Source organism: Chamaea fasciata, unplaced genomic scaffold, assembly GCF_029207755.1.
Source record: "Chamaea fasciata isolate MVZ Bird 193981 ecotype frontalis unplaced genomic scaffold, bChaFas1.0.hap1 SCAF_7, whole genome shotgun sequence".
Classification (NCBI taxonomy): Eukaryota; Metazoa; Chordata; class Aves; order Passeriformes; family Sylviidae; genus Chamaea; species Chamaea fasciata.
Window position 1 is genome coordinate 22703447 of NW_027094092.1, and position 19435 is coordinate 22722881.

General features: G+C 47.5%; 1 protein-coding gene across 2 annotated transcripts in view; it reads left to right on the forward strand.

Annotated features, from left to right (window-relative positions):
• Positions 1 to 905: 905 nt before the first annotated feature.
• Positions 906 to 19435, forward strand: part of PRDM11 (PR/SET domain 11) — a 44356-nt gene continuing 25826 nt past the window's right edge. Inside the window, exons 1-3 of one of the 2 annotated variants that reach the window (XM_066187906.1) lie at positions 906 to 1206; positions 18383 to 18501; positions 18879 to 18982. In XM_066187906.1, coding sequence (XP_066044003.1) covers positions 982 to 1206; positions 18383 to 18501; positions 18879 to 18982 — 448 coding nt within the window. In that variant the 5' untranslated portion in view covers positions 906 to 981. Of the gene's footprint in view, positions 1207 to 1613; positions 1885 to 18382; positions 18502 to 18878; positions 18983 to 19435 lie in introns of those variants that run through there. The other variant, XM_066187907.1, reaches the window with a different exon arrangement.

The window sequence follows — 19435 nt, forward strand, 5'->3', positions numbered from 1 at the left end:
CATTGTTTCAAATTTAATACTTGCAGATGGTTTTATTTAGAATTTGTTTTATTGGTGAGACATGCTTCCTCTGTTTATTAAATTGTGCCTACTTCTTGTCATCCGTCATGTTACCCGCAATTTCTGCACGGAGCTCGAGGGTAGGGTTTGTTGTTACTGTTGCTGTTGGGTGGGTTACTTTTTTTTTTTGGGGGGGGGGGGGAGGTGGGGGGTGGTTGTTTGAAATACGATAGAGCTCGGAGCGCCGGGGAAACACCGCGTCTTCTCATTCACTTTTCCCGCGGAAGAGCATGAGGTTCCCGACGGGCGGGCAGAGCCGCGGGGTGCTGCCGGGGGGACAGGCGCCCGGCCCGGGGCAACTCCGCCCCTGGCCCTGGCCCGGCCGCGGGCGGGGGTCACGTCTGGCCGCCGTGGCGCGGAGCGGGCGGCCTCGAGGGCGCGGGCGGGCGGCCGGGTCCCGCTCCGCGGGGCGCCGCGGCGGCTGCCGGGCGGCGGCAGGTGGTGGCCGCGGCAGCGCCCGGGGGGCAGCCCGGCGGCTCCGCCGGGACGGGCCCCCTCGGTCGGCGGCTCCCCCCGCTCGGTGCCCGCGGGCCGTCCGGGCGGGTTTTGTCCTCCGGAGTCCCCCCGAGCCCCCGGCCGGCCGCGGGCGCTGATCGCCGGCGGCTCCGCGCGGAACTCGCAGGCTCCGGAGCAGGAGGTGGGAACCGCGGGCGGTTTGGGCTTGCTCGGCTTCTTCTGCGTTTGTTTTTTGGTGTTTTTTTTTTCGCCCTTGCTGTATGCGGTTTTTGGTTTTTTTTTTTTTATTATTTTTTCCCCTCCTCTTTTCCCACCGCAGGTATTTGGAAGGAAAGCGGGAATGCCGCGGCCCCGGGAGAGCCTCGGCGGGCCGGGCCGGGCCGGGCCGGGCGGGCCGGCGGCGCCTCCCCCCGGTTCGGGGGGTCCCCGGGCTCGGCCCCCGAACGCCCCTCTCTTCCGTTCTCCATGTCATTTCCTGTGCTAATAAGATGGTGGTCACGGCCGGGAGGGAGGGAGCCGCCGCTGCCGCCTCCGCCGAGCCCGGCCCGGCCCCGGGACCAGTCCTCGCCTGGGACTAGCCAGCGGGGCCGGCGGGGTGGGAGGGCGCAGCCAGCCGGGCTCCCCCCGCCCCTCCCGGGCGGAGCGGGCCCCCCGACGCCGAGGCGGGCTCCCCGCGCCCGCAGTGCCGAGGTGAGTCAGCCTCGCTGGTAGCCAAGGTGGCCACGAAAATGGCTGCGGAGCGCGGGGGGGAACCCGTCCCAGCCCCGGGGGGGAGGTCCGGCCGAGGGGTGCCCGCAGCGGGCGGGGCGGCGGCGAAGACCCGCGGGCACAGGTATCGCCCCCCCCCCCCCCCCTTCCTCGCCCGCCCCGCTTTCCCCCTCGGGGCGGGCTGCGCGGGGCCCGGCCCGTCCCCGCCGCTCCCGCCGCGCCGCTCCCGCCCGCGCCGCGGCTGCGCCCGCCCGGCCCCCCCGCCCCGCCCGCGGCCGCCAGCGGGGCCGGCGACTGACGCGGCCGGCGGCCAATGGGCGGCGGGGGCGGGCGGGCGCGCGCCACATTGGAACGCGGGGGCGGGGCGGCGCGGGGCGCTCCCGGGCAGTGGAGGCCCCCGGGACACACGGGCACTCCCGGGACACACGGGCACTCCCGGGACACACGGGCACCCCCGCGGGACACACGGGCACCCCCGGGACACACGGGCACTCCCGCGGGACAAGGGGCACACGCGGGACACGGGCACCCCGTCTGCGGCATTGCCCGCGCCCCGTGCACAGCGCCAGGGCAGAGCTGCCCTTGCGCTGCTCAGCCGGGACGCTCTCTGAATTCGCGCAGAAAAACTCCAGATGCACCTTTTTGGGCATTCTTCCCTCTGTGGGTATTTTTGTTTTGTTTTGGGTTTTTTTTGTTTTTTTAAAGTTACAAAATTTTTGAAGTTTCTTTGTAAATGGTCCTATATCGCTGATATTTCAGAGGGAAGTGGAAGATGGCTCCAGACTCCCCTTTCAGATCCCCGGAGGAAAAAAAAAAAAAAAAGCTGGCCTGTGGGCAAAACTGTTGGCTCAGTGTTGCTTCCTCTTTTTCCTGTGATTAATGCCTCTCATTAGTGGGAGGAGAACTGGCAGAACCAGCTTAAAAAATACCAGCCTAACCATAAGATAGGATTGTTTTCCAGCACTGCAGGTCTGCAGGTGTGTGCAGTGGTTTACTGAGCAGCAAAGGAACCCCAGCATGCAATATCAGCAGCCCCCTGGATCTGGTCCTGCCAGCAAGGTTTAACTCCCTGTGAGACTGGCGGAGCACAAGCTCACTCTCTGGGTTGGGCCTCACGTCCCCTGAATTTCCGTTTGTCTAATGACCAAGATTATAAGCAGTGAAAGTGGAAAGGGAAATGAGTCTCCTGACTTTCTAATGAATTGTGTATAAACCTCACAACAGACAGACATGCCTGATGAGGATGGTGTGCTTTTGCTTTTCAAGTGCAAGCTGCAGTCAGAAACAAAAGTATTGAGACGATGAGTGTTTGCTTCTTGCAAGGGGAGCTTTTGGACCAAAGGTGCTCCTGCTCTAGAGGAATAGTTTAGCACAGGGCTCAGTGGCATGGAACTCTTGAAATACATTCAGCCTGCAAAGAGTTCAAATGTTGGTGTGGCCAAGGACTGTGTTAGCAAAGGAGGGTTTGGCTGCTGGAACCACTCACCATGGAGGGTTTGAGGTAGCCATGGGAGATGCCAAATTTTCCCTGACTCTTGGCTAAATGCTGAATTGACCGATCGTACTGCAGCATGGAGTAGCAGGACCAGGGCAAGTCATTGTTCCCTCCTGCCCGAGAGTCGTGTCAAAGGGTGCTGTTCCTTCCAGCTGTTTGTGGAGCATGAACGAGATCCTGAGGCTCCTGAGTCAGTGCTGGCTTTGGTGTGGATCTCTCTGGTTTTGGGATACTGGCCTTTTGTTCTCTAGCATCTTTGTGGACCTGCGTGAAGCATGCTGCTTTCTCATGCAGTTTATGGGGGATTCTCATTGTGAGCCTTATTGGTCACTGATAGCAGCAATTACTTGCAATTTTAGCAAGTAAAGGGGAAGGTAATAGTAGTACCTCAGGTATTGTGAGGGTAATACTTGATTTTAAATGATGAGGACAAAAGCAAGGACTTCTTTGAAACCTGATTTTTTATGAACTGATGCAAGGTCCATCTTACTGCGATGGAATGGGGGCAGCTTGTTGCTCGTATTCCTTGCTGCAAAGTGATGGAACTGCTTGAAATTGGTAGGAGCGATGTAAAGGTTGTGAACACTGCACGAGGAGCCTGAAGCAGGAGGGCTCCTGCACTGCAGCAGGCTGGTTTTGCGATCAGGGGGATACAGGCATTGTGGTGAGTGGAAGCTTCCACTCTGAGGCAGGAGTCAGTGTGTATATTAATGAGAAATACAACAAGCCCAGGCAATAGAGGTTTTTGATGTTTTTATAGAGAGTACCATGTACACTTTATCCTTCTGTGTTTTTTTTTAATATTCTTTTTCCTTTTTCTTACTTCTTTCTCCTGCTGGTTAATTCCCAAGTGGAGTTGTGGGGTTTTAATTTTTTTTCCCATGTCCATTTATGCAAGAGTAGTATATGCTTTTACCTAACTCTTTATTCTTAAAGTTGCTGTTAGCAGGGCCTGTCCATTGGTGCTACTAAACCATTTCCAGGGCTCTTAAAATGCTGCATATTATTTGTGACATTTTGGTGTAGCATATTTAAAATCATTACTGCCAATCCGGTGGTGTTACATAGATGTGAAAATTTGCATGGAGAAACTAAATGTAGTCCCAAAGACAAAATAGTTTGGGTTTGTTTTTTGTTTTATAATCAATAATACTGTAGAGTAACTTGGGAACCTTCAGAAGGAAGATATAAGCTGCTAAAACTTGATCTGAAGATGCAGGGCTGGGTAGCAGTGAGAAGTAATGACTGTTGTTCCCAGCAGAGTGAGTGCGGGTGGGAATTTCTGATGCCTCCTCTGTACTGGGAATATGTGCACCTGAGAACTGTGGTTTTCCTAAATAAAGCCAAAACAAGCAAATATCACTTCTCCTCAGTTTTCATTGCAATTTTCTGGCATTTTAAGAAATCTGGAATTAGCTGGATGTGCATCAGGGTTTGCTTGATGTACCTTCTTGCGTCAGTGCTGAGTTGTCTGCTCTGTTCTCTCACCTGAGCACAGACCCTTCAGACCCTGGGGTTGAGAGCTCCTTGAGCCACAGGTGTAGCCGGTGAAGGGGAGTCAGCAGATGCGATATCCGCTGGCATTGAGCAAGTGGCAGAATTCCTGCTGGCCTGCAACTGTGCAGCCCTGCTGTGGGATGCTGGCTTTGCTGCTTCACGTTTCACCCCTTGTCATGCTTGTGGCGTTTGTCATTTTAAGTGCGTCTGTACAGCGCTCCTGCCTGAGGCTCTCTTGTACTGGGTGAAGTTCCTTGGACCAGAGCTCTTGTGCAGCTGCAGACAGTTTTAGTGCCTCCTCTTGTACTGACCCCTCTGAAGTAGTGGAGTAAAGAAGGCTTTAATTTCACAGGGTTTTCTGTTCTCCCTGTGACCTCTTCTCTGCTACCAAAGGTGTTTTTAAATAAAGCCTCTAGAGAAATGTTCCTTCTAAAGCTACGTAGTAAAATGTGGCTTTTCAGGAATTCCTGCTAGTTAAACTTGTCTGCACAAGTGGATTCCAGTAGCAAGTCCAACCACCCTAAGAAAAGCAGAAGACAAGGGGAGAGGTTCGTGTCATCCTGTATGATGGCATCTTCGGAAAGAAGATAAGGGAAAAGTGCTTTGGAAAGGGGAGAATTTTGCAGGTACGGGAGGCCAAAGAGCAATGGAAAACAGAGTAGTCCTGTACTCTTTAAAAGGTAGAAGCAGCCAAGGTGGATGGAGAAGAAACCTGGTGAGGAGGGCAACACAAGTATCCCATGCTGGAGGTTTTTTTTCCTTTTAATGCCCACCACACAAGGGACAATATTCATAGAAAGTACTGGGTGAATTGAGACCACAAAAGCAGAGATGAAGGGGAAAATTTTGACTTGGCAACCAGAATCGCATTTTCCATGTGGTTTTTTAGAAGTCTGGTCACTGTCCTCTGCATGCAGGCTTTGAAGTTCAGCTATAATTGAAGATGGTACTAGCACAGGCATTTTTCCAACTTCCTTCCTGAGGTCTTCACATAAGTGCAAGAACATATGTTTCTGCAGAGGCAGTCAAACAATTAAAAATATTGACACTTAAAGCTTTGCTGTTGTGTTTCTTGGTCATTGCTCTATTTGTGGAGGCAGGATAACTTGTATCCTTCAGAGCAGTTGCTGAAAGGGCACTTCAGTCTGCAAGACTGGGAGGCAATACTCTGGCAGTACTCAGGCACAGAACAGTTCCTGTGCAGTCAGAAGGTAAAAGCATTACAGATATGATTTAAGGTTTAAGGTGCAGAAACTGGCAGGCTGCAGCAGTCAATCAGTAATGCATACTGCAGAACTGTTTCAGTGCAGTCCCTCGCTCGTGGACAGCCATCAGTAAGGGGCCCATCAGAAGGGTCTGTCATAAGCCAAGTTGTCCAATTTGAGCATGCTCTCCTAAATGGTTTCCTTTCTCTGCCCCCTTTCTTCTCTCTTCCTTAGGCTTTGGCTTTTCAGCAAGGCTAGTTTTCCTTCGCCTGTAGTGACTTGTTCCAGAGGAGGGACTGCTGTTCTAAAGTCTTGGCATCAAGCCCTGCTGGGACTGCCACTCCCAGCACTCACCTTGCTGCCTGTGCTGCCGTCAGCTGGGGCTGGCTTCTGCCCATGGAAGCCTGGCTGTGGGTAGTGGGGGAGATGTATAAGGACAGAGTGGTAAAAGTTCATGGGAGGTGATGTGGGGGATTAAGTTGCGTGACAACTCTAGGATTGCTGTAATTAGCTTCCCTGAGAGCCAGCAGTGCTCCTGCCTTGTGCAGTGGGGAGCTGAGGCACTGAGCATCCTGTGCTGGTCCCCAAGCCAGTTCATCTCTGTAGGCTGCAGGGCATGAGCTCCAGGCACCTGACTATGGATCAGCATGTCTGGGGCACACAGCTCCAGTGGTCCCCCACTAACACCCTTTCTGAGTGTTTCAGGATATTGAAGGCTGCTAATTGGAGCTGATACTGGTCAGGACCATCAGTCATTTGCAGACTTATAATCAATATGAAATATTTTCCAGTACATTCCTTTTTTAGTACAATGAAGCTTTATTTTGAAAATGTATCTTATAAACTGCATCATAATGTGCTGGGTGGAGTTAAATGTGGTCCTTCAACTGCAGACTCAAAACTAAGTGTTCACAGCATCTTCCTTGAAAGACATCCTTAGTTTGACCCAGTATGCTCCTCTTTACACCTTTCATTTGTATAAATCTTGCCTTCCTCATGTCTGTGTATATTCAGGAGATTTGCTGTTGTTTGGGTTTTTTAATTTCTTTTCTTCTGATGCTGCTGGAGTACTTCATGTGGTCTGCTGCTTGCTTTGACTTGGAGTCTCCTTGCTTGGAAATGCTAATGAGAATGCTTAATATGCCGCAGTTTGCAGAGTCCAGTCCTTTTATCAGTTCAGGGGAAATTAATGAAAACACTTGGAAAATGACTGAAGGAAAAATCAATACTGATGACACAGAACCATACTTCTGTGAGCAATAAAATACGTTCTGTAGTTGTCATGTTTCACACCTAGGCTTGCCGATTATCTTCTCCTAGATCAAATTAGTTCAATCAACTTTTGAAGACTAGAAGCTTTTAAATTACTAATTTTCTCTTCCCTTTGTGATCATTATTATGTGTGGTATGTTTGTAAGTCACTTTTTTCCTTGAAAATTCTACCTCAGGTAGTGAAGGGCCGCTGTGTGGGTGTAGAGGTGCCTGACCCTCAGCGCAAAGTCCCACCAGCTAATCCTGCATTGCTGTTGCAAAGGTGGTACTTCCAGGACAGCAGATCCACTGGATGTGCTGAGATAGATGCTAACATACCCTCTCTAGCTGTAATGGAGTTAACTGGTGACTTTTTAAAACCAGGTCTCATTCCTAGTCAGGTGTTGAGATGTTGCTTTTGAATTCTTCTAGGATAGTTGGTGAGTGTTTGTAGTCCCTTACTGACTTGCACATGTGAAGGACCAGGTATTTCTGTGCAACCCAGTACCTTTATGTAGAAGATGCACTTAAGGTTGCACATATGGAACAGAAGTGCTTGGCCCCTGCTGGAAATGTTTTTCTAGTTAGCTGTGTTAGGATATACAGGGTCTGAACACCCCTCTCTGTGTATGGAAGGGAATGTGCAGATCAAATTGTGGTGGTGGTGAATTCAGCACACGGATATCTGGTTTCTTGGCAGATCTGACACTGGGAGTATCTGGACTGCTGCCTGCCCCAAGGAAAAGGGAGTCGGTATGACCCATGCTCAACCACTACTCATCCAAGCCATGTAATATGAGTCCCTAACCTGTAGACAGATTTACCAGCTCTGAATAATGTCTGTTGTGCTGTGAGATCTTATCTTCCTAATGGCCTGCAGGAGGGTACAAATGAGGAGAAATAAATACTGCTCTTGCTTTTGCTTCCTCTGCATTTTGTGGAACAGTTGATGTGTTCTCATTTTGCCTGCTGTGTTTGTTAGTGCTTTTAAAGGACTGAGCTAGTTTGTCAGAGTTTTGGGAACAAATGAAAGTAAGATCTGCTCCTACCTTCTCATTTTCTCCCACATACTTTTTCCCTTTTTGCTGAACGAGTAAAAAGAAAGGAGCAGCCTGCTGTGTCCTGAAGGCCAAGTAGAGTGAAACCACTGTAACGAGCATAGAGGAACTGTCCTGTAACTTCTTTCCACAGAAACAGACACTAACTAGATAAATGGTGCCAAAGCAGGATTTTAGCTTTATTTTACATCTGTACTCATAGGTCCTAATTGAATGGGGTTTCCCCTGCACCTGGAACCATATGTAATACCTGCCTAGAGAGGTATTAGTGCTCAAGAGGCTTCACAATTTTATGTTTTATTTCTGGAACTTTTGAACTGGATGGTGGGAGGAGGCATTGTTCAGTAACCAGGTGCCTCCTTGAGGTCCTGAGGTCTCTTGGAGGAATGGAAGTTTCTCATCGGCCTTTGGGATAAAGAGCTTTGGGTTGTGGTTTGTAAGTAATACAGTCTGCTCAAGAAACTTTCTGTCATGTGACTGTATCAAGAGTGAAATTGTGTTTTGTGATTCCTGACAGAATTTAGCAGAAATCTTACAAAAAATCACTGGTATATGTAAAGGCAGACCAGCATTTGGTTGTCGCTTTTGAGTGTTTTTGGTTTTGTGCAGGAAAAGGGAGCTCTGGCAAAATGCACTGAGTTTTCTGAGTTGCTGGGGCAGTTTGATTTTGGTGCATAGCATGGCCATTGCTCACAGATGTGTGTGCAAGCCTGTCCATCCATTTGATCTTCTGACAGCACTAAACATTCACCAGGAGAAGGAAAAAGACAGCATTACTGCAGGTAATCTTTCTTTTTTAAGGAAAGGAAAAGTGGAACTTCTGGAAAAGTGTTGAGTGAAAGGCCGTCTTGTTAGAAGATGGATGTGCTTTCAGAGGGGCTAATTTTGACACTAAGGAAATATATGTAGAGCTGATTGCTGGCCAGGTGCCAGTGACTGAAGGGCACGGGAGGCTGAAATGCCAGGCAATGCTGGTAGTGCTGGCACTTCAGCCCGTGACGGTTGGTTTGGATGAATTATCTCTCTGCCTTCTAGCTAATTTTATCCTGTTGATTTTCATGAATCATTTCCCATCTCTGTGGGTTAGAAATTAAAGTGGAAGTTTGCTAGCCAGAATAGCCACATCTGCTATTTAGAAACTAATGTCTGGGGTTTGCTTCCTGCCCACCCCCATGCCTTCCCTTCCCTTTCCCTTTTTACCTCCATCATTGTTGAAATACACGAATCACTAGTGTTGCTCACCCACAAAAATTTTTAGGCTGACCAGCCTGCACAGGTGCAGGGGTCTTCTGGGTGCATGTGACCTCACTGTGGGCAGTGGGGGTGGCAGGAAGTGGCAGGGTCCCAGGTGCACAGTGATGCTGGCAGGACCTGACCAGGGCATCTTGAATTTCCTGCACATACTTCAAAAACATTGAAGGCACTCCAGTGTCTTTTCTCCCTCCCAACATAGCAAAGGAGCAGGAGTGTGACAGTAGCCCAGCCCGTCGTGTGCCTACCAAACACTTGTCTCTCCAGCTTTTTGTCCATGAATGAGAGTAAAAGGTCATTTGGGCAGTAAATTCACATCTCTGCTTCCCTTTATTGGGCTGTGTGCTCTTGACTGCCATTGTGGCTGACAGCGGGGCCAGCAGCAAGGGAAGGATAAGTTCATTATCCAGAAGTTGAGTGGGATTCAGGGACCCACATGGGAGTTGCGTAGCGTAGGGTCCTGTCGGTGAGCAGTTTTGCTGGCAGCTGTGCTAAGGAAAATAGCACATTCCCTTGAAGTGTAGTGAGCACAAGACGAATGAGAGGAGGTCTCTAGTTTGCTCATGTTCACTTCTAATCAGTCTTGGTGGATCACAGCAAATGCAGGAGACTGAATGAGTGGTTGTGTTGGGACAGTTTTGAAAATTGCCATTTCCTGAATGGCCCAGGAAAATATAAGCTGGGTACCAATCCTGGGTAAATATAAAGTTATTCATGCCTGAAAATTGGTGTAATGGAAAGTGTTCTGTACTTCTTAAAAAGGTCTGATTTTGTTCTTTGAGAAGCTTACTGTTGGTTTAAAGAGAGGTCTCCAGATGTGATATATATTTACATATAGAAGGCAGCTAACTCAGTGTGTGAGAACCCAATTAATATCCAATGCCAGAGAATATCAATAAAATATATGTCACTTAGCAAGTGCAGGTAGTGATTGATAGAGAATCAGCATCCAATAAATAAACTGAAGTGGCATTATAAACAGTAAGGAGGATGAAGGATCCTCTAAGCTAAAGGACAGTACTAGCACACTAATAAATCGTTTGAGGATTAACTTTAGGATGAATGTAGAAAATATCTTTTCAGCATCAAAAGATCATGGTTCTGGCATTGCCACCTTAGACGAGGGGAGCAAATAATCCAGCTATTTTAAGCTAGAGCTTGATCATTTTACAGAAGAGTCTCTGCAACACGATATGTAGAGGCTGTGTTTTCAAAGAAGTAGACTTGATGACCCTTCTCTTCAGATAAGGGGAAGGGAGAAGCCAGTTCTGCTTGACACTTACTCAGTGATGCAGAAGAAGATATGACTCATCACTGGCAAAATGTGTAGATGAAACATGTTTGGTGAATTGTAACTGTTGATAGGAGCGGGATGGTGTAATGCAGTTTGTTTGGTAAATGAGGTTATTGAAACCGAATCATTTTCATGCAGACAAGTGGAGATTTATGAACCTGGAAAGGCATGTCCTGGACGTGATCTGTGAAGGGAGGCTGTGTGCTGAGCAGTCCCATGTGGGAACATGGGGGTCAAAATGGGCAGGCAGCTCTGGGGAGGTTTCTGTGCCAGGTCCTAGCTGGAAAAGACAGCCGTGATTTTGGACATAAACAGGGTGGTAATGAATCAGGGTGAGGAGGTCATTTTGTGTCTGTAAACCTTTTATTTACTTCAGATTCAGTCTTACATCAGCATGGCTTTCTAGTGCCAGCATCTTGAAGTAATATAGAGAAAATTGGAAGAGTTACACAGAAGAATGATACAAATTGTTGGAAAGCTGAGAAGATACTGTATGGGTACATATCCAGGACTCTGCTATGTATGTGGTTTTATTCAGTGCTTATCACTATTGCTATCCAAACACCTTTCAGTAGTGCCTTAAGAAAGAAGGCTTACAGTTCTACTTAGTTGTACTCTTATTCTGTCCTTAGGGAGAAAAATGGTGAAATAACATCTAGTTTTAGTGCTGGGATTTTGTGTCTGTTTGTTTTAACGTTATAAACATAGGTATATATTTATGTTGAAGCCAAAGGCAAAGAAGTGCAACTGGCAGTTCTGACCAAACATGGTGAGGTTTATTACAGCCATTAACCTGGGAAGCAGTTCTTTCCAGTGGCTCAAAGCAGTGTCCTAGCATGCTGGGTATTTCAGCCTTTCCCATCAGATTCCAGGGCCCTTTGAAAGAACTGCTGCCTGGTGCCCAGAACTAAAAAGAATCACATATGACTTGTCTGTGATGGGGATTAACAACTGAGATGAACTCATGAAATGTTGGCTTCTCTTTCTCTTGCTAGTCTCAGATGGAGGCTTTGTCCTGTTTGTAGGCTAAAAGGAAAGGTGTGGGATGTGCAGGGTGTCAGTCAGATTGTCCTGATTCTCATTTCTACCCTTAAACTGTGAATCTGTGAGATAAATGAGTACAGCAAAACCAAGAAGTTTGCGTGTATTTTAAAGATGCAAGTCACTTACATATTCTTTCAGCTTCAGTAGGTACCTGCCTTGGTTCTGTGGCATATTGCACTGTTTCAGAGGGTTTTAGCTTCATGGGAGCTTTACATTGTCAGCATTCTGCTTATTTGAGTCTTTACTCAACACTTAACATGGAGAAGTTGCATCGAGTAGTACCTGCTTTGCACAGGCTGTGCTGCTCCATGGCAGTGCATGGACCAGCACATGGATCCTTTTCCTGCTCTCTCCGAGATCAACAAAGGGCAAATGCTCTGAGACCACAACACAGAATTTTGTGACAGATCTAGTAAAGTTATCAGTATGTTCAATCTTCACTAGAAGCCATCATAAAACAAACTTAAGACTGGTTCAGGGGTTATTTCAGAGGTTTTCTGTCTTCTTCCCCCTCTGAAACATGTCTGTCACGAAGCAGGTCATGGATTGTTTTGATAACATGTTTTGCCAATGAACCATGTAAGAATGACAGTGTGAACTCATCTCACATCCATTTGAGATTACAGGAGGGGTTTCACGTTGGGAAACTAGAATTTCCCTGTTCCCAAATTGTCTGCAGTGATGATGGCAGTGGGAATTTGGTGTTGTGGCACCCCATACTGTTTGTCATGTCAGTTGCTGGTCTTGGGCAAGTTAAACCACTGGAAACTCTCAGCCCTCCCTGCTGTAAAACAGGTTTAAGTCTTGTGGTTTTGAAGCTTGCTCTCCAAGCTTCTTCAGAAAGCTGCAGAAAAACTGGTGGTATTTCCAGGTATCTTTCTTGTAGTCCTGACCTTAAGTGTTTTCAGAATTTGAAACTCAAACTAAGTATTTCATACTTCTAGTGAATTTATGGCTCCTGAGTGTAGTGGCATAACTGACAATGAGTTAAACAAGTCCTAGTCACAGCCCATGGCTGCTCAAATCCTACATCATGCATGACCTATAATTTTCACTAATTAGATTTGAATTTGTGACTGCTTCAGCTTGTTGCCAGGCGTGCTGGCTGCATTCAGCCTTGCTCTTTAGCCATCAGAGGAGAGCCCTGGCTTTGCAGCAGGCTGGGAGGCAGGTCATGGGGTTTTGCCCTGCTGCCACCAGCCTTTGCTGTGCTGGGACACTGCTCTGCTACACCCCTGGGTGGAGGACAGCCTCACCCACAAAAATGTTCTACTTCTCCGGGGAAAGTGCTGTGGCAACTGTCAAGGCAAAACCAATTTTCCCAGTGGAACATTGGCTTATATCTGTCTGTGGACAGTGGTCCTCCTCTGAGCAAACTGGTTCTCCCTCTTACTTTGTGGGATCTTTGATCTTTCAGAGTTTGCACTGGCTGTAAGCATGTGCTGTGTAGCCAGCTGGTACTTCAGAAAGTGACCTGAAGTGGTTGGCATGGCCGAGGACCTTGGCAAGGGCATTCATCTCGGAGAATGGTCAGCCTGGGTCTTCCATGTCTGTATGGATGGAGCTCAGAGTCTTGAATGCTGTGCTTTATTCCCTGTTCTCAGCTTGTCAGTAGCTGACTGTTCTGGATTACTATTTCTGGTAATAATATGCAAAAGCATACGAACTCATGTCTGTCTTTCGCCATGGCCCTGCACTTCAAAATGTGGTACAAGCTAAGCAAGATCTGCCTTAAAAGAAGAGGGGATGACCTCCAGAAGGCCAGCAGTGAGAAACTGAGTGAAGGAGCTGTGTGCTGAGGAGGGGATGGATTCCTATATGGCTGTTTCGCATGAAAGAATGTCCCAGTCTGGGAAACCTGCCAGTAAAATGTAAAATTAAAGCTCTGTTTTGGAGGCTGATCCATGCAGATAAGAGCCTGTGACTGTTAACTAATAACTATATCAGGGGCAGTGATAAAGGCTGCATACTTGAGGACAGGAATTCACAGGTTTGTTCATGCTTAACCCCATTTGGAGTTTTTTTCCTGCCTTAGTGATTAACAGCTCAGATGTTCTTGTGTTTTCTACTTCCCTGACTTTGAGCAATATGGCAAAGCCACTGGAGATCTTAACATGTGTCATGCAGAAATGTGACAGGTCCTTGCCTACTTTGTAAAGAAGACAGGAGAGGTTATGTGGCACTGCCTGTGAACCCAGGGATGATCCAGGGATGCCTCTTGGGATTTGTAGCAGTCACGCTGGCGTCCTGGGTTTGCTGAGGACCACTGTGCACAACTGCCTTTGCTGTCCAAAGCACTTTATGTTGTGTGCAAACAGCACCTGGGTCATCACAGCATCCCTCTCACTAGGGGATCGGCCTTGCTGACATGCTGCTGGGACATTGCAGTAGGCTGTGTGCCCAGTGAACACTGAGAGGGCTGAATGGTGGGCACAGGGACATGCACAGGTGAGGCCAAGTACCCCCTGGGAATGCCCTTAGCAGTAACCAAGGAGCCCGCTGTGCTTATGCTAGCAAGGTGCTTCTCCACAGCATCTGAAATCTTCAGAGGGTCTTCATATTTAGATGCTAGAACAAACACAATTATAAAAACTGCCAAGAAAACCCCAAAACAATGAAATGGAGGGAGTGGAAACTGCAGAATGTAAACTAGACTCTTTTAGCTGTGGAAAGCTAAAGGAGGCAGAGAAATGGCAAGAAGGAAACTAATGAGCAGTGAAATTACAAAAAATTAAACACCACTTTTAATACATCAGAAGCTAAAAGAGTCCTGAAAGCACAGTCATCTGCTGAGGTCTGGAATTGGAGAAATGTTACATGTTTCTTTCCTGGAAGAAAAACTAGAAGGTGGTAATGCTCTCTGTTGTAGCAGTAGCTTGGGAAATTAGCAAATAGCAGCTACTACAGCAGTACATTTTAAAGTTTGCTATTCTGATTTACTTGCGTCCAGGGATTTTAAAAGGCCTGGCTGAGCAGCGCTCTCTGGGCCATAAATGCTAATTTAAAAATAATTTAAAAAAAAAAAAAAAAGCATGCATAATGAGTTAGACTTTAAAAAGTGTTGTCTTACTCATAAGAGAGTAGGCCAATTTCAAATTTAACTGGGCAAATTAAACTAGGCTGCCCACAGTCTGATGTTTGCTTCCAGTAAAATAACATAATGGCTGATATGGATCAGATTGGTCATCATTTAAGGGGATATTAATTTTAATAGTCTGTACAGGGGTTTTTTTTTAATAGTTCTTTTCTAACATAGTGTGATTTTCTGGTGTTCCTGTAGTTTTACTTGATAAAGGTAAAATTGTTGGTAAGTCTAGCATGTTTAATGAACTGAAGTTGTGCAACAAATCATGGGAATAAATAGGTGGAATGATTCAGTGTGTCACACATGCACTGTTGGAGAGAGTCCAGAGGAGGCAGGGCCATGAAGATGATCAGAGGGCTAGAGCACACCTCTCCTGTGAAGACAGGCTGAGAGACTTGGGATTGTTCAGCCTGGAGAAGAGAATGCTCCAGGGAGACCTTATTGCTGCCTTTCAGTACTTGAAGGGATCTTTTAAGAAAGCTGGGGACAGACTTTTTAGGTGGGCCTATTACAATAGGACAAGGAGGAACGGCTTTAAACTGAAAGAAGGTAGATTTAGATTAGATATTAGAAAAAAAAATCTTTGCTGTGAGGGTGGTGTGGCACTGGAACACAGAGAGGCTGTGACTGCCCCATCCCTGGAAATGTTCAAGGCCAAATTGGATGGCACTTTGAGCAGCTTGGTCTAGTGGAAGGTGTCTCTGCAGTGGGAGTGGAGCTAGATGATCTTTAAGGTCTCTTCCAACCCAAGCCATTCAATGATTCAATGCATAAAAGGAAACCTGACTAAGTAAAGAGTCACAGTGTGACAACAAAAAGAGCCCCACTGCTGGTAATGTAGTAGTCTTGGCTGGGAATTTTTGTTTTTTTAGCTCAATGCTAATCAAGAGGCAGAAATTAGTCTCTTCTCCCTATTAACAAATGATAGGATGAGAGGAAATGCCTTCAGGTTGCACCAGGGTAAGTTTAGATTGGATATTACGAAAGAGTTATTGAGCATTAGAACAAATTGCCCAGGGAAATAGTTGAGTCCCCAGCCTTGGGAGGTATTTAAAAGACATGTAGCTATGGCACTTAAGGATATGGTTTAGTGGTGGGCTTGGCAATGCCAAGTTTATGGTTGGACTTGATTATTTTAAAGGTCATTTCCAGCCTAAATGATTCTATGATTTGGTGGTGGACTTGGCAGAACTTGATTTACATTGGACACGATGATCTTAGAGGTCATTTGCAGCCTAAATTATTCTCTTGATTCTATGATTGTTGGTGTCCTGGGAAAAAAAGCACAAAGTTAATTTGGATTATGTCTGTGGGCAACATAAAATCTGGGCAAGTTGCAAGTTGTGAAAAGAGGTGAGTTAGTGGTGGACTTGGGGTTGCATGTGTGCTGGGTGAGACAAGAAGGAGTTGTGTGACGATCTTAAAGCACTCACAAACTCTCAGAGCAGGTGGGAGGGTTGGCAGGATGTGTGGTGGCCTGGGAGCTGCTGCAGGAGCAAGGGCTTTTACAGCAGCACAGTGGTTCACTGGAAACAGGACCCCAGCTGGGCAGGGTGACCAGAAAGTAAATGCAGCACTTGGACACAAACACGGCAATCCTGAGCAGGGGTGGGCCGGGCATTATCTCGGTGCAAGGTGCTGCTCCCGCCAGTGTGCTGCACAGGAATGTTGCTGATAAGTTGGAGGGAGTTCAGGGAGGACCAGGAGAGGGAAGGGCTGCATAATGTGCTATACAGTATTACACAGAGCTTCATGTGTAAAATAAATGGAGTGTTTCTTTCTTCTTTTTCCCCCCCGTTGTTTGGAGCTAAGCGATAGTTTAACCAGAACTGAAGGAAGCACAGTGACCTTCCTTGGCAGGAGGTCAGACTGTGTCATCACAGGGTTTTTCTCACTCTCTAAGACTTCATGGGGCAAGAGTGGGAAAGGAAAAGTAATTTAATCTTCAGAAACAAATGAATGTATCTCTTCCTACTGAATGTTTGGGGGATATGGGTGTTTTAACTCAGACAGGTGTCCTGTCTGCCAGGCTTCCAAAGCAGATGCTTGTTCTGACTGAGAGCATCTGCCCCACAGCCAGCATCCACCTTTTCTGTGATAGGAAAGGTGCAGGCCCCACAGCTAACCAGCTCTGGGGCAGCACCTATCTCTTCTTGTCTTTGAATATTTTCCTGCTCCCCAAGCTTTTTCCCTCTTCAGCTGTTTTACTGCAGACTTTACAGAAAACACTTTTTCTTCTCTGAGAAGGGCAGGTGGGCCCTGGTGGCAGCAGTGGCTGGTGCATGGGTACAGGACTGCAGAGCTTTCCTCTTGCTCCAGAGAGCGCAGACAAGGGACTCAGCCTGCCAAAATAATGAGCCCTTCTTTGGCATTACTATTGCTTTCCTTCTGAATGGCTGTGGTAATTCTGAGCAAAAAAATGTGTCGTGTTTTGGACATCCTGTAAAGGCTTAAAAGTGCATGTGTTTGCATGAGTCTAGTTGTACTTACGCTGAGGCTTTGCTTTCAGACCACTGTATGAGTATGGAGTAACACTCCTTGATAAGGGCTTGATAAATGTCTTTCAGGCTGCACGTTGGCATGTGAGAAGTTCGATTGGAAAAATGAATCATTTGTCCCCTGGCACAAAGAGGAGCCAGAGGGGTTGAGAATGGCATTCCTTCTTGCAGTAAATAGGGCAGAAATGCAGACCAGACTTCCATGGTGTTCAGGCCCATACAAGCATGTGTGGAATAAGAAAATTCCTGTCTTCAGGGGTTTACGACATTAGAACGTGAATTTAAAAATACCCTGAGCCAAGTCGCGATGGGGATGGGCTCTTCACCAGTTTGCCTGACAGAAGTGGTCTGATGACCTGCAGAGGCCCCTCTGTCAGCACTGCAAGTATGCAGCATAACAGAGCATGTCATTGGGCAGTGGACATGGAAGGGGCCAGCACAGGGGATTTGGGGGGAGCAGCTGTGAAATCTGTCTGATCTGGTGTGGTACCTGAGAGCAGGCGGTTTGTGTGCCTTAGAGGAAGTCTTAAGATGAATGCAAATGAAGAGATGAGCAGCACTTTAATTTATTCTTTTTCTGAGATGCTTTTACGCTTAGCTGGCCCTTCCAAAAATTTAAATTAAATCCATTTCAAATTATTATCACTTGACATATCTATATTTGCTCTTCAGCACCACCCCGTGATGTGAGAGGGAGGGAAGTGTTATTGTTTTGGAGCTTGCTGTCCTTAAACATCATTAAGTGATTGATGATTCTGTGAAGCGGCTCCCGGCTCTTGTGTTGAGCAGAGGGAGAGGCATTTTCACTATGGCAGCCTTGTGTGCCAGAAGGGTGGTGGTGGCTCAGCTCTGGCTGCTGCGAAGGAAGATCACGAGCATGATTTGTGCAATCTTGGACTCCAAAGAGTCCCAGAGGGCTCTTTAGGCACTTACTTGTTGGTCAGAGGTGTCCAGAGCACACGGAAATCTCTATCTGCAGGGGCGTAGTACAGAACTGTACTCTCTTCCCAGATGGAGATTGGCATATGTAAGGTTTGTAGGCAGATCCTGGTTCAATGCCCCAGTCTGCATTCCTCTTGTCCTTCTGCCCCCAAAGAGCTGCTCTGAGGTAGTAGTGCACCGTGTTCCCAGAATGTATCACATCCATCGCTCTTAAATTCCATGTGCAGATGGAAATCCCATGTGTGTTTTTAACGGGCTCTGTGAAGCATACTTCAGATTCTCGATGCCTCAGGTTGCTTTGTGGTGTCTCATGCTCTTCACCTGACCTGCAGCTAAACTGCTCTTCCCTCCCCAGTGCAGGAAGAGGTTTCCACATGAACATGTGGGTGCTCTGATGTGGGATGGGGACTCCTGGTGCCAGAAGGGAGCCTGATCTGCTGGCTGCCTCCCGGCCTGGGGGAAAAGGCTGTGGTCCCTGGGGGAGCAAGGTTGTCATTTCTCAGCTATTTGTATTTCTACTCCCTTCATTCTTTTTCAGAACATGAGTGAGAACTTGAAGGACTGTTTGATCCAGACCCAGGCTTCCTTAGGGGAGATGGTGACGATAAAAACAGAGACCTGCTCTCCACACCGGGACCAGGAGTATGGACAGCCTTGGTATGTGGCTGAGCTTTGGTCTGATGTACTTTAACCCCTTCTCTTCACCTACCTGCTAGCTTAAAGGTGGTTTTGAGGAATATAGTTGAGCTGCTTGAAGTTATTAAAGCTCTTCCTTGTGGGGTCTGCCTTGGGGTGTTTGAAAGGGGTGGTCACCTACTCACGTGCACCTACTCTAGCTGAAGTCATTATATGCTGTGGGTTTTAGCCTTAAGGATCTGATATACCAGCTTTTGGCAGGTAGGGTGGCAAGTTATTTCACTGCTACAGTTGTGGGACTGAAGGAGTTGGTCAGGCCCCATTGCTTCAGCTTCTCTCTGTGTGCAGTCTCAGCATCTTGCTAGGTTAACATCATCCGTCTGTTGTTCCCTCCTCAGCTCTGGAAGGCCTGACCCACAGTCCATGGAGATGGAACCGAAGAAACTGAAAGGGAAGCGAGATGTAATCATGACCAAGAGCTTTCAGCAAGTGGATTTCTGGTGTAAGTGTCTTGTGAGGGAGGGAAAAGCGCACTGCTGCTTGTGTAGACTTTGGTCTTCCCTGTCAGTTTGGGGCAGGAAGCAGGGGGAAAAAAAAGCCGGGGAAAAAAAAGCCGGGGAAAAAAAAGCCAGGGAAAAATTTGCATTCTCACCTGAAAAGTTTGGCATGGTTGGTTGGGAAATTGTTGCACAAAAGCAGCTTGTCCATGAAGGGGCTAGGCAGAAGCAGGGAGGTAGGATGAAAGCAAGCTGGAAAGGTGAAAATGCACATTGGAAAACCCAACCACTTGAATTCAGAAACTGCAAAGGGAGCATTGGGCAGATGACAGGCTTTTCCCTCGTAAACTGGAAAAAAACTGGTTCCATTTATGTTGGCATACCTACGGATTATCAACTAGTAGATCTGCATCTCTGTCTGGACACAGGACAGGTGTCTCTGTCTCTCTCCCAAACAC